Here is a 25573-nt window from a genome sequence, read left to right on the forward strand (position 1 = left end):
GGCTCGGCTCACAGATCGATTCCTGCCCTCTCCTTTCCCTGCCATTTGCAGGAAGGACTCCCCAAGTGAGGATGTAGAGAGCAGCTTTTAAAGAAGTGGAGCAGGGTGCTGCAGCCTCTCATGCATCAGGTAACCTGCACGAGCAAAAATCCCCTTATCCCCTCCCTGCTTCCTGCAGCCTGGCTTGTAATGATGCTTGTGTTACCCATTGGGTAGGAAGGGGACAGTGCCGTCAGGTCTGCATCCATACTCAGTGCCCTGCTTTGGACAGGAGGAGCCTGGTGGTGGCAGAGCCCCAGCAGCACCCGCATGGTGACTGTGACCAGAAATCACAGCCTGCATCTCCCCGAACACCAATGCAGCCAGCTAGCTTTCATGCCACATTTTGGGCATTGCTGTGCATTTTTTGCCATCTTGCACTGGCTCATTCCCATCGTGCGCTCCACTGGTTGGGCATGTCTCCAAGAAATAGTGTATTTGCCCAAACTGGCAGCAGAGCAAGGAGGTACTGGAAGGGAGTCCCTCATCGATTTCCCCTTTTAACATCAGCTGTAGAGCCTGTCTGGCAAAGGTACCACCAGCCTCCTTCACTTATCTGCCCTTCTGTATTGTTCTTGCTGCTAACGGGGCATCTCCATTGAGGTTTCTCAAACCAGGGAGTGCTGACAAAGCCACATAAAAGCAAAATTGGCATTGACAGGCAGCGGATGGACAGGCAGCCAGGTGTTGGGATCTGCTGCAGCTCTTGACTTTCTACAGTGTTACTGGGTTGTAGGCACGGAGTTTTGGTGTCATGCTTCATACTGTGCAGCTCCATAGGCATAGAGATGCAGGAGACATGCTGACTAATGGAAAATAAATTATATGCAAACTGAAGCACACTCTTTGATCTCATATGCATGTGTGTGCTGGTGTGGACATGTTGCTCCAGATGAGCACTTACCTTGATGTTGTGTAGCACATCTATACTGTCTCCCCCATCACCTAGATGCTTGCTACTGTCCCTAAAGGATGCCTGAGCATCCTATGGGTTTCCTCCACCAGGAGTGCTCATGTCCATGCTCACATTCTGTCCTGGCTGCCCTGAGCTATGCGCTACATTGCCATTGCCAGCCTGGTCTGACTGTGGGGACCTGTGCCATTCACCCCCTGAGCAAAGGCTCATCTACTCCTTTTGTTCTTCCTTTGCTCTGCTATCACCTGGCTCACAAGTAAGGCTTGTTTCCTAGGCCCACTTCAGTGCTTTATCCTTTCTTCTCTTTGTGGATCTCACCATCAGCTTTGGCATGTAACCACAACCCTCTTCAGTATTTAATTTGTGCCTTAGCCACATACTCCATGCCATCCACACATACTATATTGCTACTCATTATTTTACCTCCTGCTGCCATATGCCAGTTCTATCCACAGCCATCATGGCCAACAAGAAACCACCACCACCCACCTAGCAGCCCCTACTCACAACACTAACCAGAAAAGGGAAGAGGAGATTTCTTGCATCCACCTTTCTAGCAAAATCTATTGGATTTCGCTAGATGAGGGTGCAGCAAACATCAGTCTTCAGAGACCACCTCACCTACCATGGATGGTGTTAAGACTACACATGAAGTAGGCACAAGCCCTCAAACCTCAATTATTTCAACATGGGAGAAAGTACAAAAACAACAGTGTTACTCCTCAAATTGGAGCCAGAGGCTAGGACAGAAACTCAGGCAAGTTTCCATTGGAAACCTCTGCAGACTTCAGAACCCGAAGTCCTGCCTGTAGCTCAAATTCATGTTCATTAAAGGCTGTAGAGTTTGTAAATGTTACATCCTTGAAATAGAACAAGTAATTTAGGATCAAAAAGGAGTGATCTTACTCTCAGTATCAATCTCCTATTCACCAACTCCTGATCATGAGCAAAATCAAAAAGCCAAAAAAATCAAAGCCAATCATGCCTGGCCAAAGGTCCTCCTGAGGTCTCCCTCCAAACTGCGTTGCCCCTCACCCTGCACTTGCATCTTCATGCAGGAGTTAGAGAAACTTTCAATGGCAGGAAAATGGTTAAGTCACCCAAAGTGAGGCTACGTGCAAGGCAGAGGCATTTTACTTGCATTTTTCCATTACTCACCTTTAAAATGTTTCTTTACTAAGTTTGTTTTTCTCTTCTGAACTCCTATTTGAATGCTTTCAAAGCAAAGAATTTTGATATTTTTGCATGATTCTGCTCTTGGCACACTTGTCCACGTGTACAGACTTCAACACTGGGAACTCTTGATGTTTTCCAGGAAAACATGCTGATTGAGCTCATTGGGGAAGGGATGTGGTGTTTATTTTTCTGGCTTGTGACACTGTCAATTATACACTTCTTACTGTGATTTAGGGCAGGCAGTAAATGGGAATCACAGAAGGCATTTGGTAAGGAACTCTAAATTCTTATCCAGGTTTCTCCTTTTTTTTTCTCCCACCCCAAAGAATTTCTGCAGAGGGCTTTGATCATCAGCTCAAGGTTAAAGCAGATGCCCTACCTTCACTGAAATGCTCTTTCCAATTTAATTGAAACAGTTGCCACTAAGAAGGCAAAACAGATAGCAACTAAGTAGCCTCAGAGAAAGTACAGAGTATAGATAAATATTTCCTGTTCCTGAGTAAAGTCCAATGATCTGTTTTAAGCAGCAGGTCAAGCAGAGATCAGAATAGCCTTAAAGTTTAAGATCAGCTCCTCTATTTAAGTACCAGCAGGTTGCTGCCATTTTACCAGTGATGACGGGATGCTGGGGAATGCACAGCACAACTCACACAGGATGAGCAAAGGCCACACTTCTCTTGGGCTGCTGTAATGCCTTGCTCGGCATCTAGGGTGAGGATCTCAGTCCTCAATATCCCACAGGCTGTTTCTCCTTCTCCCAGCTTGAAGGGATGTGGGCAGGGCTCACATCTCTGACAGCAGGCATGCCAGTACCCAGATGTTTCTTACAGCTCCATCCCCAAGTGTTTCAGAGAGAAGGCTCTCAAGTCCAGATTTGAAGGAGGGGCAAAATGACAGGAAAGCTGAGAGCAGATATCCAGAAGCCAGCCTCTGGATGCCACCTGACACCTACTTTCATTTACTTGATCCAGAAGAAATTATAGCAGTCAGGAAAGTGTACGATGAGGGCAGCAGTGGCATGGGAAAGTTTTCAGGCTATACGAATTTCATAGAATCAGTAAGGTTGGAAAAGACCACTAAGATCATCTAGTCCAACCATTAACCCAACATCACCATGCATACCTACCACAATCCCTAAAACTTGCAGGCATTTATGCAAAACAAGGTATTTCATTAAGATAGAACAAGTACTTGTGAGGGTGTGGAATCACCTCCCTGAACCCTAGAGGGTGGCTGGGACACCTCTTAGTACCAACACATTCTCCTGATGCCTCCAAGATTCAGAGGTATAACAAGGAGGATAAAAGGCAACTAATAGGCTGTCATATTCATGACCAAATTACCTACATGTGCCTCCATCCATCTTCCCGACTCTGCAGTTCACCCTCCTCCATCTGTAGGGAGGAACTCAATCAGCACTTCAAGGAGGACACAAACTTGTCAACTCTTCAGCCAGTGGGAGCTTTTGCCCCCATCTTACCCTGTCAAGAACAGAAACCCTGCATGCTCACATAAGAAATAGGGGTGGATCTGATGACCTCCTCCTTGAGCATTAGATGCAAACATAAGCCAACTTTGTGCATCATCCATAGGGTTCATCATGCATACTTCACACCTGCTGTGAATGAATTCATTAGACTGATCTGTCTTCATGGCGACAGTAGCAGAGCAGGGTACAACCTGTCATCAAGCATTTTCAAATTCTTTTGAAGTGTTATGAGTAAGAAAACATGACCTTTTCCTAGGATTCCCATAGGATTTCTTCTGTTTCTTATTGTCCTTTTTTTTTTTTTCCTCCCTGCAATGCTTTCAGTGTTGGATATGCACAAAGTCATTAGCATTTCTAGAAGACCATTATAATCATCAGCCAAGGAAGAATTAATTGCATTAGAGTATTTACATGAATGACTGAGCACCTCCTTCAAGTTCTCCTGTGGGTCAGTGCAGAGCTGGGCATGATTTCACCATCAGCAAGGAGGCAAGAGAATCATAAAATGGCTTAGATTGGAAGGGGCCTTAAAGTTCATCTAGTTCCAACCCCCTGCCATCGGAGGTTCAGGCTAGATCAGGCTGCCCAGGGCCCCATCCAATCAGACTTTGAATGCCTCAGAGATGGAGCATGCACAACCTCCCTGGACAAGAGGAAGAAAGTTAGCAAAGCTCCTCTTCAGGAGAAGAATCCGGGTGAGCCAGACCTTCCCAAACCATGGGATATTCGGTCTCATTGACCAACACTTCTAACACTTTTTTGTGGGAGGATCAGAATGGAAGGTGACTCCTAAGAAATGTGCTAGCCTCAAAAGACCAGCAGCTACATGGCTATTACAAAAACTGGTCTCAACAGAAGGGCCAAAACTTTGATGATCGTGGGAAATACTCAACTTTCTCCATTCAAACCAGAGTGACTGGAAGACAGGTGAGAGATGCACTAGTGCATGGGGTGAATTAGCAACAAGACTCAGCAGGATAAATACTGGATAAGGCAGAGTTTGCTTTCAGGATTGCCTTTTTTGCACATCTCACCAATGTTTCCACACTTAAAGTCCAGATTAAACATACCAAGCTTGACCCCATGCATTTGAGCTGTCCCAGCCCTATTTGTGTGTGCAACAAGAGTCAAACTCCACAGAAACCCGCAACCCAAAATTCACCACTACCTGTTCAGTCCCTCAGCTCCAACTCCTTTCTCCTCTGCTCCCCAGCACATCAGTTCCCAAGATTGTACCCTTTAAGTACAGCACAGGAACAAACAGTAACAGAGCCAGAATTCATGCTCTTCCTCTTCAGGGACAGCAACATTCAAAGCACAACTTCAAATTTGCATTTTGCAACCCTGTTTTTTGCAGAACAGTAAATCTGACCAGTAAACTTGAAAAGCCTCCAAATGGTTTTACTGCCTGGAGCAATCCTGCTAGAATATCTATCCTGGCAGCTTCACCATCATCTGCCCTTCACCTCTCAGGTGCTTCAGATGCCAAACTTTGCAGTGCCAAAGCTTAGGAGTATGCAATGGTGTTATTTGATAGCCCATCTTCACGCTTATTTTAGGCAATGGAACTTCTCACGCTTTTAAAAACTAGTCACTTTATTTTTGAGAAATATCTTGTACTTACTGGCTACTGTAAATATTATTTTTTTTTTCCCCTTATGGCATTTTGAATTTACTTACAGGGCTCTACAAAACAGAAGAAAACAGCACCTGAAATGATCGTGAAGGAATGATGATCTGTTAATTTTGCAAACAAAGCATGATGCACCCAACATGCAAGTGATTACACATGGAAACAAGCTACACATCAGTAAGTACTGTATTTTACCTCTCTTCACTTAATATAAATCCCTGATCTTTGCACTGCTCTGTTCCTCCATCGTTCAGTTGTTTGCTTTGGGAGATGTTCTTGTCCCATCTGCTTTAGACTTGCCCTTAGGATTCAGGAGCTCCAAGTCCATGATACCTTCTTCTATTTAATTAAAGAACAAAGAGCTCACGCCTTTGTTACAGTTGCCTCTTGGAGTTATTAAGAAATTAAGCACTTTTCTGAAGTTAATGATATACATCAAACTGCTCCATTACAATTAAAAACCTCAGCAGACCCAATGCAAAGGCATAGAGAAATCATGCACGGTCTGTATTGTTACTGCTATCAGGATAATAGAATCATTAAGGTTGGAAAACACCACTAAGATCACCAAGTCCAACAATCAATCCAACACTACATCCCTCAGTGCCACATCTCCATGGTTTCTGAACATCTGCAGGGACGGTAACTCCACCACCTTCCTGGGCAACCTGTGCCACTGTCTCACCACCCTTCCTGAGAAGAAGTTTTTCCTAATATCCAGCCTGACCCTTGTAAGGGAGTCCATCATTTTTAAGTACTAAGTCTTACTATGTTTTGTCACTGTCAGATCTCTCCTTTATCTACTTGAAAATGACAAGAGAAACTCATAGCATTAGGGAAGGGGTGTAGAGCAGGCAAGAGATAGCAATTGACCAACTCAGAGATTTGTCCAGCATCAGATCAGCTGCTGCCTCATTATTTATAGCCTCCCTGTTCCTTGGGCTTGTTTACTGCCCTTCCCTGAGGTGCTGGCGGGAGGAGAAACACTGACATTCAGGCCCAGATGCCTCAGAGCCTGACCTTTCCTTCTGAGAGCACATTTCAAGGGACGAAGTAACTGGGAAACTTTAGACCTTTACATCTACTGCCTCGCTGAAGGCCCATTCAAGCAGTAGGAAAGGATCTCTTAATTAGCCAGTAGATATACAGAGAGACAATTATAAAGTGGATCCATAGTTATTTTATGCCTGGAAAGAGAAGCAGATGAAGTCTAGCTCCAGTCTTGAGACAGAACAAGCACAGCAAAGACGTAATATCCAAATAGTCTCTGGTTTTCCATCAGCTAAGCTTTCTACAAGTTTGAACAGAGCTGTTTTGCAGCCTGTGAGAAATAAGCATTCAAATATTCTGGGCCATGTTTTCCAATTCCTCGTCCCATTCACTCCCGTAGAATCAAAGCTGGTTGAAAATAAGAAAAACCAGCCCAGAGCCTACTGCTCAGAGACAAATTGTGTGTTTCAGTAGTACTGTAGAAAAGAACAGATGACATGCAACAGCATGTTCCCTCTCTACCTAATTCAAACAAGTAGGATGGGGTCAGAAAAAGTTGCAGAGAAGCAACACCTCGAGGTGTGCTCCAAAGGCAGTGCATTAAGAACCCACACTGGGGTTTGAGGCCCTTTCAAATGAGCACCATCGACCTGCCAACAGGGTGATGAATTTGGAGAACAGAATAGGGCACAACCAGCCACCACACAGGGCCACAAGACATGGCTGTTACCTGCCAGGCTCTGGAAGCAGGCTTTACAGCTTGAGCAAGACTCATACATTACAGTAACCCCCATCCACTCCCCACCAGCATCTACAGCACGTGCACACCACATTACCCCAGGAGGAGGAACAACACCTCATAAAGTTAATATAATCGTGGAAAACTTTCCCCTGGCTGATTCAGATACCTCATAAAGAGCTGCATGCACCTGCTCCAAGCCAGTTCCCTTCCTGGTTTCTCCAGAGGGTTTCCATGCAATCTGCTTGCTTCCTGCTGTAGCCAACACCTGAATTACTGCAGCTGTTTCTGTTGAAACCACATGAGTTCCACGTGGACTGTAAGTGGAGAAACACACCCTGCAAATTAACCCTCCTTAGCACAGGTACCTCACACAAGCAGCCTTCAGAGCTTTGTTACGCCCTCCAAGCTGGCAGGATTTGATCAGTAAAACAAAAAGCTTCTGGCCACACTCTCCCAGACAACGTCAGGATGGAGTGAAAAGAAATCAGTCTGTACTCATGCAGGCACAACCCAGGGCTGCTTTGGGGATGCCTCCATGCTACAGTTCATGCACTGGTCTCACAGCTTGGCAGAGGAAGGGTTGAAAGAAAAGACTAGATGTTACCCATGACAACTTGAATCCTACCTCCATGATAAGTTGAAGCAGGGGACAAGGGTATCAGCAGGCAAAGATAATAGCAAAAAAAAAAAAAAAAAAAAAAAAAAGACTTTTCTTCCACATAAAAATATAAATAAATGTCAGAGAGCTTTCCCATTCCTAACACTTTAGGACAGCACAGGCAAGGATACTGCAATCTATATGCTGTCTCTACACTACAGAAATGTTATTATCCAGAAGGTCACTTCCATAAAGAGTTTATCATTAGATGGTTCCAGATAGGAGAGTCAGCTCATTAGAGTGCTGCGTGCCCCTGCAGACAGCTGCTTTGACCTCCTCTCAGATGCACAAGCAAGCTATAGAGCAATTTTTATAGCTGACTTTTCCAATACTTTTGGTTGAAGCTTGATTTCTCAGGCCTATTAGCTAAGGAGCTGAGTTTTCTGTCGCTTCTAGCTGCTTGCTCCAGAAAGTCTTCCACGTGCTGCTCCACCTCTCCCCAAACACCACTCACTCCCCTCTTACAGTCATTCTTCCCACCCCCCAATAAGAAGGAAAGTAGCAAGACAACCTCTTAAACTGAGCAAGCACAAGAAAAGCCCATTTTCCAGCTTTGCATCAGGCTCTCCCTCTTCTTGCTGTAGCCTGGTGCTTCTTTTCCTCATATTTATTGCTCAGAGTTGCAGGGCTTATGAAAACAGCTTTGTTTATGGAACTCCTGCATTAAAACCCTCAGAGATGCCATTGTTACAACATCTTCCTCAAATTTTATTCAATGCTTACAAAAAAATTAAATCCAGAACACATTGTAAATTGAAGCAGAAGCAGAATTATGTTGAGAGCCTTTGTGAGAAGGGGGTAGGAAGAAGAAACTTCAAGAGGAGCTCCTTACCTAGAGAAGGAGTGCTCACCCCCACCATGGGCAGCAGAGGGGAAGGCAGCAGCTTCTTGAAACAAAGCTGCTGCCACTGTCAACGCAGAAAAGTGACAGGAACATTATGGCATGGCTATTTAGTTGTGATTAAAGGATGATACGGGAACTAAATAAACAGGACTAAATTAAACAGTTTGATGTGCACATGGAGATGGAGGCCCCTCAAAGCAGATGTTGCAGTGCAACATCTTCACACAGCTGGCATTAGGAGGGTGGCACAGAATCTGCCCATCACTCTCCTTTCCAACACCAAATCCTCCACTGGGACTCTCATGAGTTCCCCCCCTCTCCAACCACCCAGAGCCAGAAGCTCTCCATCACGCAGCAGAAGCCCTGCCAGCTGGGCAGGACAGCAGGTCCTTCTATTTCAGCACTTGAAAAAGAAGAGAGGGAGGTGAGCCACAGCCTCCCATCTCCATGGCAGAGCCAGATTTAATTAAAAGAAAAAAAAAGAAAAAAAAAAAAAAAAAAAAAAAAATGGAAAAAAGAGCCAAAGAGTCTTGTAGAAGGTTAAAAGTGGGACTGGTTTGGCCAGATGATCCATCCCTCGCAGCCAGCTGGAGGCAGCGCGGGGCATGCTCACCCCAAGAGGAGTCAGGCTGTACCAGAGCAAACTGACATCAGACAGGAGAAATGTCCTTTGATTATCTTCTATGGAGCAGAGGAAGTCGTAGCATTGAGGATTGCATCGAGACAGGACCAAGCTGAGCTGTAAGGCAAGAAAATGCTGTTAGACATACCTTTATGTTGGATACTAGGAAAAATCTCATCTCTGAAAGAGCGGTCAGGCACTGGCACTATGGCCCAGGGAGGTGGTGGTGTCACCATCCCTGGAGGTGTTCAAGAAACACAGAGATGTGGCACTGATGGACGTGGTCAGAGGGCAATACTGGTAGTAGATGGATGGTTGGATTGGAAGATCTTAGGGGTCTTTTGCAACCTTAATGATTCTATGATTCTGTTCTGCCACCGGAAATACTCTGGGCTGTATCATGCTTAACAGTGAAAGGCAGCTTTATTCCACCCAGCTGATGCCAGGCAGTGTGAAGGAGGTGCTCCCACCAGCCTTCCCGACCCAGTAAGCAATCAGCAGGTTTCCTCCCAAGCCCAAGAAAGCCATTCAAGCACAGAGCACGTTCCCCCAGCAGCCGCAGCTCTCCACCCAGGACCATCTGCAACCATATCAAGTTCCTGCAGCTCTTGATGCACTCCGCATGCGACAGCTGGTGCTGCTGAGGGAAAATGACTTCTCTGCCATGTGATGGATGGCTCCTCCGTGCCGATACGCTCCCTGCTGCTCCCAGTTTTGGAGCGATTGTAGATGAAGTGGGGCAGAAGGGTAGGATCCCCAAGTGGTCGACCTGCCCTCCTCCTCCTCAACCAGCCCTAGGGCAGCTTGACCCTCTGGAAGCCTCTCAGCTCAGCTGCTTCCCAATCCATCATGAACCCAGACAACTTCTTCAAGCAGTATGCTTTTCTCCAGGTTTTCTGCTCTAGCCTTTCTGCTGGCAAAGAAAGCAAATCTATCTTTCCCTGTGCTTTTACTTTGTTATACAGCAAGGGGGAAGCCAAGCACAAGTCTTGCTAGTTACACAGTCTCCTGCATACAGAGCTCTGAAGGAGACTCAGGAAAAAAAAAAATGCGTGACAAAGAAGGCAAGTAAATTAAAAGCCAGCTTCCTTTTACTGCCTCATAGGCATCTCCACCTTCCCATCCCAGCTCACAGATACCAGCGCAGCCATTTGCCGTGGAAGCTGGCATCCAAGCAGTCCCTAAGACCCACATCACAGCAGGTTTTAGAGAGATGCTGAGATAGTAGTAAGAGTGATTTCAGGAGCATAGACCTGAGGTTACAGGGCACAAGCCTGCCTCTAACTCTCAGAACAGATGGAAAGCTTTCCTGATGCATGCAGGTAATCCTATATTGCTTGCTCCATGAACCTCCACGCCCACTGCAGCAGCATCTCGTGCAGTTCACAGCAAATCCCAAACCAGACCCCACTCCAACCCAAGCAGGAAGCTGCATTTTTCCATGATGCAGAATCTGTAGGGTAAGGAGGCACTAAGAGCTGATCAGTAGCTGGGAAGTTCATCGCTCTGCCTATTTAGTATTCCCAACACAAGCCTGAGCAGTTCAGCCTCATAATTCTGGCTTAGCAATGCAGCTAGACCACGGCTCATCTTGTGATACAGGCTGCCTGCAGGACCACAACCTGAGATGCATGAAATCATTCCATATTCAATCCTTACACCAGGTGAATGTACTAGAACACATTGCTGTAGATAAAAATCACCCTAGAAATTACTAATCGGAATAGAATTGCACCGCTGTAGGTACACACCTCTTCAACTGAGGAATATGGTTTCCTGAGCCAGAAAACTCTAGAATATCTACAAAGATACCTGGAAGGAAGAGCACATATATGATGGAGTGAGCTCTCAGTCTTCCCTGGAGCCAGTGTGGACTTGTTTCCAAGAGCAGCTCTTAGAATAGAACAAATCCTAACCCTAGCCCTGTGCCTAAGGCATGAAGCTGATAAGCTGCTGGGAATGCCCAACAGTTGTCACCCCAGCTTGCCCAAATCCCTTTGAGCCCCCTTGCCAAAATGCTGGGAGGTTTCTCATTCTACAGCTGGAACAAATGCATTGGCTGGGAACAGTGCAACATTTGCTGGGCACTGCCTACACCATGACCACCACAGCCAATGCTCGGGAGGACAGCTCACCCATTCTCCAATGCTTTCATTTTCCCCTCCTTCCCCTCTTTTTTTGGGGGAAAAATCATCCTTCTCCCTGCCTTTTCACCAATAACTTTAGCAGGTACAGTGTCTACTAGGTACTGATGAACTTCCCAGCCCATTGCTGGTAGCAACACTGCAAGATCAAAGGAAACACCTGGCATTCAAACAGAACTACCCATTGTGCACGTCTGAGAGTTTTATTTTGAGGTAGGCTACCTTCACTGTCAGTATCACAGTGCAAGCTCCTATCTCAGGGGGGGGGGATTGCTTAGGCTGCAATTTCCCTAACCAGAGTGGAAAGCATGCAATAGCCCCTGTGGGCAACCCTGACATCCTTCTTTCTCATCTTCCTTATTCAGGATGCTCAGTCATATCCTGCACTGGGGATTAAGAGACACTGATTTATGCCTCATTTCATAGCAAAACTCAGCAACTCTGCACTGACCAAGAGCCAGAACAGAGTCAGATTTCTTTCTGGGGGATGCCAAAGAGTCATGGCTGAAGCAGAGTGCTTGGTGTTACCCAGACTTGCTGAGGAGGAGAAAGAGGAGAACCAGGACTAGTTTTCTCCTGCTTTCCTCAACAGGAAATCTGCACAGCGCTCAGCAGAAAGCGGTTGGCAGCACTAGGGGAACACTGCTCCAGGGAGCTGGAAAAACAGATATTTGTCCACTCCAGGAGCAACACAGCTTTGGCTTAAAGGGGTTCCAGATGCAATTCCCACTGGAGGTTAGACCCAATCCAGCAAGACCAAAGGAAGCACCTTCCTCTTCCACTGAAGATTCATTTCATTGTCAAGAGAAAACTAATTTTTTCCTCAAAGGCTGATGAGTGCAGATAAAGGAGGTTACCACTGTGCTCAACACCGCAAACACCCAAATTATGATTACGACAAAGCACTTTTTTACCAGATAAGCACAGCCTTAAGTCCTGCCTTACACAATGGGGATCCCTATCTGCCTGCTAAAAACCAAAGCCATTATCAGCTTTAACTCAAGTGACACTGTAAGTTTAAGGCTGTTCTGCTGTATGCAACACCATATCAGAATATTAGTAGCTGCAACCTGGAAAGCTCCAAGGTACTTCCAATTTATGCCTCTGAAGAAAGTTTCAGAGCTTTAACATCTTAGAACTGCTCCATTTCTCCTAATGCTTTGCTCCAGATCATGCTAGGACTTGCCAAGATGAAAACATCAAGGGTCCCAAAGTGCCCTCATTGGATTTTACGCTAATGCTAGGAGCAGGAGGGCTTCAGCTTTGACAACACAGCTTCTCCCAGTACATCTCTTGCCCTGGCTCACCATCCTTGAGGCTGACTGAGGCTACCTTGGGAGAATAAGGAAGCCAAGTCTGACGCTTTACTCACACAGTACTGACTCTGTGCTTGTTTTTAGAGAGGAAGAGGAGGCTGTATGTCTGAATACTCCAGGATCTAGTCCATGGCTAAACCCATCTCAACTCTAAGCTTTGTGCTTTCTTCTAGGAGATGACCATGCTGATCACGGTATCATCCTCCATCCAGCCCACTCCCATCCGCCACCATGCATCTCCCCCTCCCACTCTCCCAAAGCCCAAGAAGGACAACCTGCGGCTCCAGCAGCTGCTGAAGAAGGCTGCCAAGAAGAATGCCATGCTAGCTGCAGAGCAAGCTAAGTCTTTCCGATCCAACCTCTCCCCAGTGAATGAGGCCAGCTCTGACCTAGAACGCAGTGAGAACGTTCCCCCAGCAGAGACCCCCAAAGCAGTAGCACCTGGCTCCACCAGCCTCCCAGTGCACCTCTCCATCAAGCCTATAATGCACCATCGTGTGCCTTCCCCTTTCCGCAAGAGCAAGCCCTTTGTGTTGAAGGTCACTGAGCAGAGACGCATTGCTGAGCACCTCAGGCTCACCACCCCCACAGCTGAGTCCCCACTGCATGAGCCAGGTGCTCCCAAGGCTCCCCAGAAGCTTGAAGGCACAGATGCACACCTTCCCTCTTCACACAACACTTCAGTACTTATTTCCCCCCATCCTCCTCTTTCCAGCACACCCAGCAAGGAAGGGACATCAGAGGCTACCTATATCACCAAGGTGCACACTTATTTCCGCAGTGTCAAGGCACCGAGAACCAAGACACCAACATCATATCAGACCCAAGCAACATCCAGCCATGAAGACAAAAGGCCTTCTTCTCCATCACCTGAAACAAGTGGCTCTGAACCATTCCCAGGGCAGACATCTGCCCCCCTTGACAGCAGCAAGGCACCACCTCCTACACTGCAGCCTGCTCTCCCTCCTGCTGCAAAGGCAGAGATTCCTAACCAAGCTCCCAGGCCCACCTCTCCTGAAGAGACTAGCAACGACCCTTCACCCAAGCCTAGCACCCCTGATGTCCACTCCTGTAAAGTTACAGCCCACGGAAGTGAAGCAGAAATATTCAGATCAGAGAAAGTTCCTGAATTGCACAGACAAGATGGTGATATGCTTAAACCATTGACACCCAGCACACCTTGGAAGCCAGAACACCCTGAAACAGCAAGCCCTGCACAAGCTGGGCCTACCCCCAATGACATGAAGGTGGAACACACTGTGCAACCTCAGCCAACTCCCAGCTTGCTGAACACCAGCCCTCCTCTCAAAGCCAAGCCAACACCAGTGGAAGACTCGAGGCCTTTGGGAGCCAAGGGCAGTGGCTGGCATCGTCTCAGGAAGCACCTGATATTGCAGCCAGAAGCACCCAGCTTCCCTGAGCTTGAAGCAGAAAAACAAAGACAGGAGGAAGGGAACAAGGAAAAGGACAGCTCTCTAAGCATCAGTCAAGACAACAGACCATTTAAATCTAGAGCCATGAAGATGTGGGATGCCATTTTATACCAGATGACAGTCAACAAGGAGAGGAAGCAGCAAGCAGAAGAGAAGAAAGCACAGAAGGAAGAAGGCTTCTTTCTTCCCCGCCGTTTACCCATCTTTCTCTATAAGCCACGTTTCGATGCCCGGAAACTGAGAGAGCTGGCTGCCAAACCCATGTCAAAGATCACCACTGTGTTTGAGGTAGGCCGGTATGGATCCAGGACAGACAAGGAACATGCCAAGAGCTTTAACAGAACAGCATCAGGATGGTCAGTCAACTGACGCCAAGTTACTTCAGGAGACCTACCACTCCAGAGGGTCCTACAGGGCACCATGCAAGAGAGCACCTGCTACTAGGTAGTCTGCCTGGCAGAGCCAAGTGTAAGGAAAAAATAAAATAAAAGTAAACCACCTCCAAGCCAGCAGCCTCATGCTGAGAATTTAAGGGTTACTCTCTATATAAGCTTATATGCTTTACATACCACATCCACATGCCACAAACCAAAGAATCAGACACACGTTTTCAAAAGAACTGATAACAAAACACTAAGCAGTAATAAAGAGCAGGGAGGGATGAGACAGCAAAGACAATCTGCCTATGGAAAAAGCCCCATTTAGAGTAAGGTGATAGAACCTGAAGGTGGGAATGCATCTCTTCACCCAAAGCAGAGGCAAGGGATTGCATAAGATCTAATCCGTTCTGCTTTCACACAGCCATTCCCCCACTGAAGGGGTTGGGCCAATCTAGTAAGTCATAGCACACCAAGACTAACATTTTTCTAGAAAAGAAGTTCTGCCATATATTTTATTTGTTTTTTAGTACAGGTGGGATTATGTTTTCCTTGAAAGCCTGCTTCAGCGTGTGAGCATCAGCCCCAGTTACTTACTAGCGTGCTGTTTTCTGGGGGAATCCAATAGGTCCAAGTAGTCTCACTCTGCTGTAGGGCAGAATTATGACATTATGGCATACTTATTAGTGCCTGGTGTCTTGAAAAATAATTGCTTAAAACAAAATCCCTGACACCAGCCATTCACAGAAACAACTGTCCCTTCCAGCATTAGTCACCTCTTCACATCTGGACATCACCAGACTTATAAGCAAGAAAGCTGGTGGCCAGCTATTTCTGTCTCTCAGGAGACTTTGTCATTTGCTGGGATGTTCCTACACAGCTGATATAGGACTGCTATGTTTAGCCCCATAGGAAATTGGATATGTAACTCTTTACATTCTCTCCCCATACAGAGGATATGGAGCTGAGTGAAACTTCCCCAAGCTGAACTGTATATAGACTTAGGGGTAAGGGGAGGGGGAAGATCCTTTTTCCATTTTGAAAACTTCTACTGCTATCAGAAGAACTATTATAACCAACCCTTCATGGAAGTTTCAGCTTTGTTGGTCTAATCCTATTTTTTTTTTTTTTTTATTTCCAAAAATCTTCTCTATTCCAAGGGGAAAAAAAAAATAGAAGAGAAAGCCCAAGTGTCTAGAGTTCAGATTTCTCCTCCAACTCCAGTTCAACAAGAAAATGTTGAAATAAGGTAATTTGGAAATACCTCAGCAATGACAAGGGGATCCCAAATTCAGACCATTGCAGGATAATTTGACATGCTGCAACACAAAGTTACAGAGAAGGATCCACAGGAACAGATATTCAAATAGACTGCAGCTTAAAACACATGACATGCTTAATGTTAAGGTAGATAAAGATGCCATTATCACACAGTGATAAAATGGCACTTTGTAGTAGCACAAATAGATGGATAACTATGCTCAAGTCTGCACTTACAAGCAAAAAAAAAAAAAAAAGCAACAATCTGATTATTATTGAGAATTAACTGATTTTGGCCAAAGAAGATGGTTTTGGAAGCAGTTGCATTTTAACCCACTTTGTTCCTCAATGACAATGACCTGGAACAATCCATGCGAAGAGGAGAGGTTTATGTCTTGCATCTGCTGTGTCCACATTCCAACCCCAAAGGGATGGAAGACAGAGAACTGCTGCTGGGGAGAGAAATGGAGAAGAAGCACAGGAAGGCAGAACTGACTCTAGTTCAGCCCCTAGGAAAAAAAGGCAGAGGCACAGAGCAGGTACAGAGAGTCCTGCAGAGACAGACCTTGGCACCAGAGCATTGCAGACAAGAGAACAGATGCCCAGAGGCAATGGGAGATCACCTTCAGCTTCAGATGAGAAGCCTTCATAGCTTGTCCCAGCCTGAGCTGCTGTGCAGTGTCCAACAGACTCAGGCAGATGGTAAGAGCCTAAAATGCCACTTAGAAAAAGCCTCTTGGTCTGCAGCCTGCACAGAGGAGATGCAGCTAAGGGTGGGAGAGGAGAGAAAAAGTTGTACGTATGTGTAAGTTGATGAGGTGGTGCTGAGTGGGGGATGTGGGTGCAAGCCAGAGGGTTTGGGAGCAGAAAAGCAAGTACAAATGGACGGTACAGTAAGGAAAGGGGAAGGACATCATCATGAGGGAGAGGAAGTGGGGAGCAGGAACCTCTCAGCAAGAGAAATAGACAGCTAAACGTGTCATTAAAGCAGATTTCTGGAAGCCACAGGCAGAGAAGTTGAAGATGCAAGTCCTGTTGGCTCCTTCTTCCTTATGTCTAAAATTGTAGCTGCATTCAAGCTTGGGTTTGTACTGCTGCTCACCGCAAGGCAGCATTCAGGAGACCTCTCCTAAGCAGGCACCACAGAAAAAAAAATACAAAGCAAACAGTCAGAGCTCAGCTCCTTGAACAGGGAAAAAAAAAAAAAAGTAGCTCAATGCCCAGAAGAACTCAGAAACAAAGGTGTTTTGTAGCAGACTGAGCTATTTATAAGCTTGGCTATGAAATAAAACTTTTTTTATATTAGAAAGAAAGAATGAGCTTGTTTTCACCCGAACAACATCCCCTCTGCTCAGTGCCAGATGCTGCCCAGTTGAATCCAGCTAGCTATTTCCTCTCTCTATTCCATTTCTCCTTACTGCCACAACCCTATATTTCAATCACTCCAGATAACACCAGGATATCTATTAACACAAACATGATATGACCATGATCTCCAAAGACCATTTTAAGAAGCCACAGACCCAGCATTGACTCTCCCTATTGCCACACATCCAAGGACGGCCCTTTCTATTCTGTTGATCCACCCATCAGAGCAGATGCTCCCATCCTCCCCACCACAACCCTTCTGTGGACTGGTTCCAAGAGGTCACTGAAATAGTTACAATTTTTTTTTCCCCTTAATTAATTCAGTATATCAGGGAATTAAACCCCCAAAGCATTTAAATTTCAGGATTAAATCAGCCCTCACGCTCAGCCAGAGTGACTTCCAGTTACGAGCTTCTCTTTGCAAGATAAAACCATATGAAAACAGCAGAGAGACTGCTCCTTTGAACCAGCAAATATAAACAGCTTGTCCTGCAAATTAAACTAATGTAGGTATCCAACAACCTAGAAGTATCAGAAATGAGAAAACAAACCAACACCCCACTGTGTTCCTCCCAGCCCCAAGCCAGGCAATAGCCCAGAAGCAAGGCTCCAGCTGTTATTGTACCTTACCTTCCAAGTTGCCCCAATTTTAGCTGGCAGAAATATCCCCAACATCCCGCCAAAGCAGCACAAGGAGTTTGTTGCAAGGTCATAATCTACCTACCTGGTTAATGGGTTCTCCAGGCATGCTACTGCTCTGCAGCATCATCTATCAATACCTTCTTGTACTGGCCATGGCCCATCGCAACAAACTTGTACTTCTTGCCAGAAGGAGTGGACTGAACAAGAGAGAAAGAAACAGCCAGTCTGCAATTTTCTCCAAGCAGTCAATACCAAATAATTGAAGCCAGAGGAAAATGCAATAATTGCCTGTAATCCCAAAGGGCTTGGAGGCAGTTGGGCTCTGCAGAGTTGGTTTCACACATGGCAAAAGCCAATTGCATTGACTGCATCCTGGCAGCACTGCAGATCCAAGAACAGGCAAAATGCTTTGATCTTCTCTCAGCCTGGACAACTTGAGCAGTAGCTGCTTACTTCATTTTAACTGCCATTCCCACAAGCATACCAGTAGGCACAAGACCCCAGATCCATCTACAACTGTTGATACTATCTTATGCCTTACTGTGGATGTTTTTCTTTACTCTCAGGATCAAGTATAATGAGAGCAAAGTAACTTGTGCTTGCAGCTCAACTTTGACCTAGAAGGCCAGGGCTACCAACTCATTGAGAACAATGAGGCATTGAAGAGACCTGTCGGTATTACTTGTTATAATAGGATTCTTGCCCCCAATTTCACTAGGATTGGAGCTGTAAGAGCTTTTCCAAATCTTTTATGTGCAATTGCATTGATAGATACAGGCAGCCCTTGCCTTTCTGCTACATCACTGCCTCCTCAATGCTTTCAGCCCAGCTCAGAGCCCTTACTATGTTGTGAAAAAGAAAAGGACTTCTGCCCTCACACAGATATGAACTTACTTTGATATTGGTCTCAGGTTTGGGACCACCTTTCTGTTCCCAAAGGCTTCTTATATTCACAATGTCTCCAGCCACGATATCCTGAGAAGGATATACAAAGTTCTCATTACCCTTCACCATCAGTGCTGCTGGACAGGACTTCATTCAACCCCACACATCTGACCTCCTTTTATATTTGAAGTATTACACTGTCTGAGCTACAGCAGCTGCAGCTAAAACTCAAGACTTTGAAAACTTCTTCCTGATAGCAATATATCCTGTGTTTTCTTCTCTTAGTCTCTTCAACAAGAGCCTGGATCAGAGAACCAACATGTTTATTTTCTTAAGTTTGTTAATTATTTCAGACATGTTAACATCAAGGCATTTTTACTCAGAAGGAATTTTACTCTCATAAACGCAGATTTACAACCCATGCATTACAGAACCACACGTGCTTACAGCAACCAAAAAACAAAAGTTATTACGAGCAGCACATAATATCTTCAGCAATTTCCAAATTTACAAGATTTATCACCTTGGTGATAGACCCAACTTCGCACTAAAAAAGGAGTTCATTCTTAAATTCTGCAGAATAGATGTACAGTTTTTTCCATTTACTCCCACTTCAAAGCTGAGCCTCAATCAGCATCCAGGAAGCTTTCCTAGCTGCACTACTGAGAAATGATTCAGGACACTAGCTGAGATTTTTGCCCTGCATAAAGCAGTGCACATCCTGCCAGCACCTTACCTTGCAGGCTGGGGTCTTCACTGCAGATTGGGCAGCAACCTCTCCGGTCTCCCATAGGCTTTTTGTGCTGGCTACCATCATGCTGGTGGTGGGAAGGTCAAGAGAGGGCTGTCGGACAGGCTTTGGTGCCTTTGTAGATGTCTAGAGTAGAGATGGAAAACTATCATCAGTGAACTTAGCAGCCCTAACCATGTGTTGTTTCCCCCCTACCCCAGTTGGTGTTGCCCAGGAATAAGGAGTTGCAAAAGGAGACCTAAAGGGTCTTGCTGATTTGATTCCCACCCAATAGGCAGGAGACATGAGGAAAAGGTCAGGGCCATTCACAAAATGAACCTTTATGCTCTTGAGGGAGGCAGAGACAGGGAAAACAACTGCCCCCACCCAAGGGGATATGGTTCTATTGTCACAATCCTGGATTGTGAGACTAAGAGCTGTGGTAGGAGAGCAACACCTTGCAAATGGAGCTCAACAGAGCATGGGGATAGATAGCACAGCAGCTCACCTCAATGGCTTGCGTGTATTGCTCCAGTCTGTCATCTATCTTTGACACAGGCAGGGGAGGCTGGGACTTCTTTATGCTGTTACTGGATACAAGAGAAAAAAGGATAAGGCAATATCCTGAAGCTTCGGGCAGATGGGAGAGCTTCAAGAGCTTGAAGCAAGGGGTCCCCTTCACACCGATCCCACAGCAACCCTGGAGATACCTTTTCTTTATTGAGCGGTTCAGAGACTCAGTTCTGTCTGTGATCTGAAGTAGAAGAGAAAAGACACAGATATTACTTATCTCTGTGGGCCTCATATGGATGATATGGGTTACCTTGGCTGATCATACTGCAGCCATTCTTTCCCATCCCTCCCTCAAACAGAAGCAGGGCTCAAATGCCTCTGTTTCATATTTACATAGTGCTCAGAGAAACAGCGAGCATCCTATTTCCTTCTCTTTCCCAAGGCAGGCCCGAAGAACCCCAACCAGAAGAACCTGAACACAGTAGCAGACCAATCAATTTTGGGTACAAAGCAGCAGCACACAGCTTGACTGATAGTTGAGACAACCCTACTCATGGACTACATATCTTTCTCAGACACTTAGTTTTCTTGCCAAACAAGAGAGAAAGTGAAAAGCACAAAAAGATGGAGGGAAACTAGAAGCACTGCCAACAACTGCTGCAGCAATGAAGCCAAGCATAAGAGCAGCACCGCCATGAGTTATGCTGGCTTATCCACAGCCACACAGACAGGCTATTTAGCACGTTGAGCCACCTCCAAAGCAACTCTTCAGGTCAAGGCTTCAGGGAAGAGAGCTTTGCAGAAGAATCTACTGTGCAATAACTCTTTGACCAAGGCAGGAAGGCAAGCAGTGTCAATCACTGGCACTGAATAAAGGAGGAGGCTGAAGCATTGCTAAACCTCTCAGCTTTTTTTTTTCTTTGAGCCTCAGAAAGCAAGAAAACAGAGATATTAACACTTTCAAATCAAAAGGTAGCTCCTACAAAGACAAGTTGCAGCAACCAAGTGACAAGGATCCTCCCTCTGTATACCACTGCCTGTAGCATGGGAAGCATCACCTTCCCAGTTGCAGATAAATAGCAGTGCTAAGCGCTCACTTTAGGGTGCTTTCAGAATGCTAAATTTCAGAGTGTTAAATTTTAACTAAGTAGAAGACAAAACACTGTCATAGGAAGGATGCTTAATGGCTGTGCCAAGATTTCATGGCCCACTAAAGAACAGCACCATCATCAATTAATAGCACAGTCCTTGCTAATAGAGATGCACTAAGCACAACAGCCAGACAGATCCCATCAGTCGAAAGTTTCTTGCAGTTAAGTTGTCAGCTCAGCATTGGAGGAGTTGGTGCTTGCCTCCAAGCCAGGACGTCAGAGATTGGGCTGCCCACTCTTGCAGCAAGAGTTGTGCTTTTCTGTTTCAAAGCACACTCTGAAGGCCAGAAGAACTCACACAAGTTCACTCAGCCAACCCCAGAACTCAGCTCACAAAAGCCCAGGACAAAATGGGACTGGTACAAGGCTTTCCAACTGCTCTTTCCATCCCTTGGAAAGATCCCAAGCTCATTTTTCCTGAATGGCTTAGCTTTCAGCTTTGCATATGGGTGACCTCTGGCATCACTGTTATATGAAAACAAATAAACAAACAAAGCCACAGCAATTGGATTTCTGGACTTTTCCCTGGGCTAATCCTAGCAACAGCAGTTAGCTCAGGTCAGAAAGCTGTGTGTGCTTTGGAGTAGCAACAACAAGAATTTCAGTGCATAAAAAGTGCTAGGAGTGTTTATCATATTTCCCCACTCTTTGGAACCACTTTGGTCTCACCCCCAGTGACATTAGCACTGGGTCTGCATCCAGAACCACCCTTTCTTCCCTCTTTTTATTTGATTTTAAAGGTCTTCTCCATAAACAACAAGATCCTGGCTGACATAGACATCTTCCACTTAATTTCTATTTACTGTTGCGAGAGGAAGTGCTTATACAATCCTCTCTGCACGGGAAATATTGACTAAGAAACAAGCAGCATAGATCTGAATGGAAAAAAAATGATAACATCAGCAGCAGATTAATAAGGTACAAATTACCCAGAGTCCTCATGATTTCCCTCTATGCAATTATCAAGGAGCCCAGGGCTTACAGAGACAAAAGACAATTGCTACACAAACAAACCACTTAGGTGTGCCTATTTTATGCAAAAGCACACGCGCTGATCGAAGGATTTGAGCAAAGTGCAACTGAAGTCACATGGAGCAATGCAAGTGGTATTCAGAGTGGAGGCTTTACAAGAGCATCTGTTCACAGAGATGGAATTAGAGAAGGGCAAATATTTCAGAGATAGGAGCCTCACTTTAAGAAGAAGGGTAAATTATACTTCGTTTTATGCTGAGATAGAGAAAACGCATGTTACCATAAGCTTAGGGTCACCTTCCTTGCCACAAACCTTGGTGGAGCACACTGCAGTGTGGTCTGTGCACAGCTCCTCCTCATCCAGGCCGGTGGGGCTTGGGGCCCTCGGGCGTTTTTCTGGGGTTTCTTCTTCTTCATTTCTCCTTCTCTTCTTCTCCTGAGTGCAGAACACAAGCCAGGAAGTGAGACTGGTCACAGTACTTGGGATTCAACAAAACTGATTTTCAAAGCAATGCAAGTCAAGTCAGAGGTGTAACATTGGCCTAAATAAGCTTTAAATTCAGATTTGAGTGCTCCTTCAAAATAGAAGATCTACTCATCACTGACAAAACTGCAGGAGAAACAGTAGCACTATCCATCTGAGCACTGCATGGGTATGACTAACATAGTCCAAGCTCTGAGAGCAGAAACACACTCTCACAAGAGGGAAGAGGTTGCATCAGTGAGCCCAGGAAGGTACTTAAACACAAGCAGCACCATCCCCATGTTATGTCATGGCAGTACATCCACACAGACTCAACACTCAGCAGCAGGAAATGAGCACTGGCACATGCTGCCCAGAGGCCATGGGGTCCTCTTGGGAGTCCTCCAAAAGCCACCAGGACACAGTCCTGGGCACACTGCTCAAACAGGTGTTGGGCTAGAAGTACCCTCCCATATCAACCATTCTGTGATTCTGTATGTAGCCCAGTTGAAAATGTGAACAGCCCAGCTCCTCCTGATCTCACCTCCTGCTTGACTCTTTCTTCCTCCTCCTCGTGCTGCTCTGGGACATGTTCTTCCTCCTGGCACAGCCTCTCTTCCTCCCTAACAACCACATTCTCCTCCTGGACCTCCTCCAGGCCCTCCCGTTCCAGCTGAATCTGCTCCAGTTTGACCTCTGCTTCCCTCACACTGCTGTCCTCTTCTTCATATGACTGTTGTGGAGATCTAGAGGTGGGGGAGAGAGGTCAGAGAACCAAAACATTTTGTTATGAGCCTAGATACACCATTGGTGTCTTCCCAGATGATGGTGCAGTATCATTAAGGTCAGAAAAGACCAATAAAATCATCTAGACCAGCCCCAACCCATCCCCACTGACCACATCCCTCAATGCCACATCTCCACAGTTCTCAAACAACCCCAGAGACGGTGACTCCACCACCTCCCTGGGCAGCCAACTCCAGGGCATGACCACTCTTTCTGAGAAGCAATTATTCCTAACACCCAACCTGAACTTCTTCTGACACAACTTAAGGTCATTCCCTTTCATCCTACCACTGTTAACTGGGAGAAGAGGCCAACCCCAACCTTTCAACAACCTCCCTTTCAGGCTGTTGTAGAGAGTGATCAGGTCCCCTCTGAGCCTCTTCTTCTCCAGACCAAACAACACCATTTCCCTCAGCTGTTACCCATCAGAGCTGTGCTCCAGACCATTCACAGCTTTATTGCCCTTCTCTAGATACCCTCCATGGCCTTGATGACTTTCTTCTAGTGAGGGGCCCAAAACTGAATACAGTTAGGTATCTATTTGTGTATTACGTGTAACTAGATCTTTCTCCAAACCTCAGTATTGCCACTTGAATGAATGACAGCTCTGCTTTACCAAATCAGTCCCAGAGCAACCAGATCTTAACAGAAAAACCAGAGAGGAGCTTTCACAAGAAAGTTCCTACGTGCCCCAGAGGAAGTAGAGAGAACACTCACCTGCACACACTCAAGAAATCAGCTTTGCAAAAACAGAGCAGCTCATGCCTTTGGGAACAGTCAGTGAGAGCACTTAACCCAGAGTCCTCAGTGGCTCAGAGATACACCCCAGGATATTATTACCATCTTTCGGTCTCAGATGGAGAGTAGTTTTCTCCTTCCGTTCATTTCTTAGAAAACTGCCTGTGTTGCAGCAGCGAGGCAAGAGCTGGTTAACAGAGCAGAGGGCTGACTCACTGCTCCTGCCTCAGCAGCCAGCACCAAACATGAAGGAAAGTTCAGGCTATGCTTTTCCACCCACCCCTCTGCAGCAGGGAAGGCAGCTCACAGGACAGCCACCTTCCAGACCTCCTCACTGACCACATTGGAAAAGAGATTGATGCATACACTGGCTCACTGAGCTTGCCACTAATCATCCTCCCACAGCAGTCATCACCAAAGAACAAACTCTAAAGGGCTCATGGTCCAGGTGACTTTTTTTCTTCCAATTGGGATGCCTCAGCCAGCAATGCCTCCAGCTAAAGAGAAAGCTCACAATAAAGACCTAAGACAGTAGAAGTGATGCAGCCTTTAGGATGCCTTTGGCACTCATGCTCGTTTAAGAGGAAAACGAATTTGGGAAACCCTGCCCACAGCACCACTTGTCGCATCATGAGACGTTTCTTATCAGATACCTCCTATCTGCACTTGCGCTCCAAGCTTGTCCTCAGTGAGCCAGGAGGAAGGGTAAAGCTACTGAACAGACTATAAAAAGCACAACCACCAACTGGGGAGCCTACCTTTTGCAAAACCACACTTCCAAGAAACTTAGAGGATCTCAGCCCCTCCAGACAAGAACAGCAGCTTCTCCCTAGGCCTGGGCTCTTTGCAAGGAGGGAGGGAAAGAAGGAGGGGGCTGCAGAAAAGCAGCTGGGGCTGATTGCTAATTGCTCCCACAGCTGTGATAATCAGCACTGCCGTGAGCTGCTCCAGCAGCCCTCCTGGGGCTGAGGCTGGGAAGGTACAGCTTGCAGTGATTGCATCAAGGAAGAGGCAAGATCTATTTACTTGCTCAGAAGTAAATATTAATCTTATGCGTTTTTCTCAATCCCTTGTGTAAAGAAGGGGTTGTGTCATTGCAGAACAAAGCTCCCTATAAAATTGGGTTGCTGGGAGAACTGAGTCACAGAGTTCATGTGCAGATATGTGGTGTCCAAAGCAGGAGATGGGGCAAGAGTTTCATTCACCTCAGGGAGAGGAGAGAGAGGAAGATGGACCCAGTCCTCAGCCTGGTCAGGGACACAGACACCCCTCAGCACTGTTTTCTACTGCTGAAAGAGTTGCTGAGCACAAGGTGGGCTGGGGCCATAACACCCACGATGCTGACATGAGCCAGGAAGCAGCAATAACGTAGAACAGCTTTTTTTTTTTTCAGCTGCCTGGATTATGTTAGGGGCCGATTTGGCCCATGCAGCAGCTCAGGTGGCTTAAATCCGCTGTTGTCACTCCTCCAAACCCCGGTGTCCTGGCCAGCTGCCATTGCTCAGAGCACCGAGCTGAAGCCAAACACCCCAAAGCCTACGTCCATTCCTCCCCAGCAGCTCAAATTGCAGGCAGAGGCCATCCACCCCCATTCCAACCTTTGCTCCAGACCCTGCTCTTAGCTCTCAAGGCATGACCTGGGCTCAGCCACCTCTCATTGGGGTGCTGGGTGGCTCAGCTCTCTGC

At 46.2% G+C, this 25573-nt stretch overlaps 2 protein-coding genes across 6 annotated transcripts in view; both read right to left on the reverse strand.

The window, feature by feature from the left end:
• The window catches only part of TNNT3 (troponin T3, fast skeletal type), a 43186-nt gene extending 35916 nt beyond the window's left edge, over positions 1-7270 (reverse strand). For all 4 annotated transcript variants that reach the window (XM_042813792.1, XM_042813790.1, XM_042813787.1 and 1 more), the window contains exon 1: positions 7152-7270. In XM_042813792.1, coding sequence (XP_042669726.1) covers positions 7152-7168 — 17 coding nt within the window. In that variant the 5' untranslated portion in view covers positions 7169-7270. The remainder of the gene's footprint in view (positions 1-7151) is intronic.
• A 1057-nt stretch (positions 7271-8327) lies between these two features.
• The window catches only part of LSP1 (lymphocyte specific protein 1), a 39094-nt gene continuing 21848 nt past the window's right edge, over positions 8328-25573 (reverse strand). For both annotated transcript variants that reach the window (XM_042813961.1, XM_042813962.1), the window contains exons 4-11: positions 22908-23109; positions 22214-22336; positions 19975-20018; positions 19773-19854; positions 19271-19411; positions 18544-18624; positions 17732-17846; positions 8328-9226 (exon numbers count right to left, since the gene is read on the reverse strand). In XM_042813961.1, the coding sequence (XP_042669895.1) occupies positions 17757-17846; positions 18544-18624; positions 19271-19411; positions 19773-19854; positions 19975-20018; positions 22214-22336; positions 22908-23109 (763 nt within the window). In that variant the 3' untranslated portion in view covers positions 8328-9226; positions 17732-17756. The remainder of the gene's footprint in view (positions 9227-17731; positions 17847-18543; positions 18625-19270; positions 19412-19772; positions 19855-19974; positions 20019-22213; positions 22337-22907; positions 23110-25573) is intronic.

The sequence above is a fragment of the Centrocercus urophasianus genome, unplaced genomic scaffold (assembly GCF_019232065.1).
Source record: "Centrocercus urophasianus isolate 14NV4802_14NV808 unplaced genomic scaffold, USGS_Curo_1.0 seq_14, whole genome shotgun sequence".
Classification (NCBI taxonomy): Eukaryota; Metazoa; Chordata; class Aves; order Galliformes; family Phasianidae; genus Centrocercus; species Centrocercus urophasianus.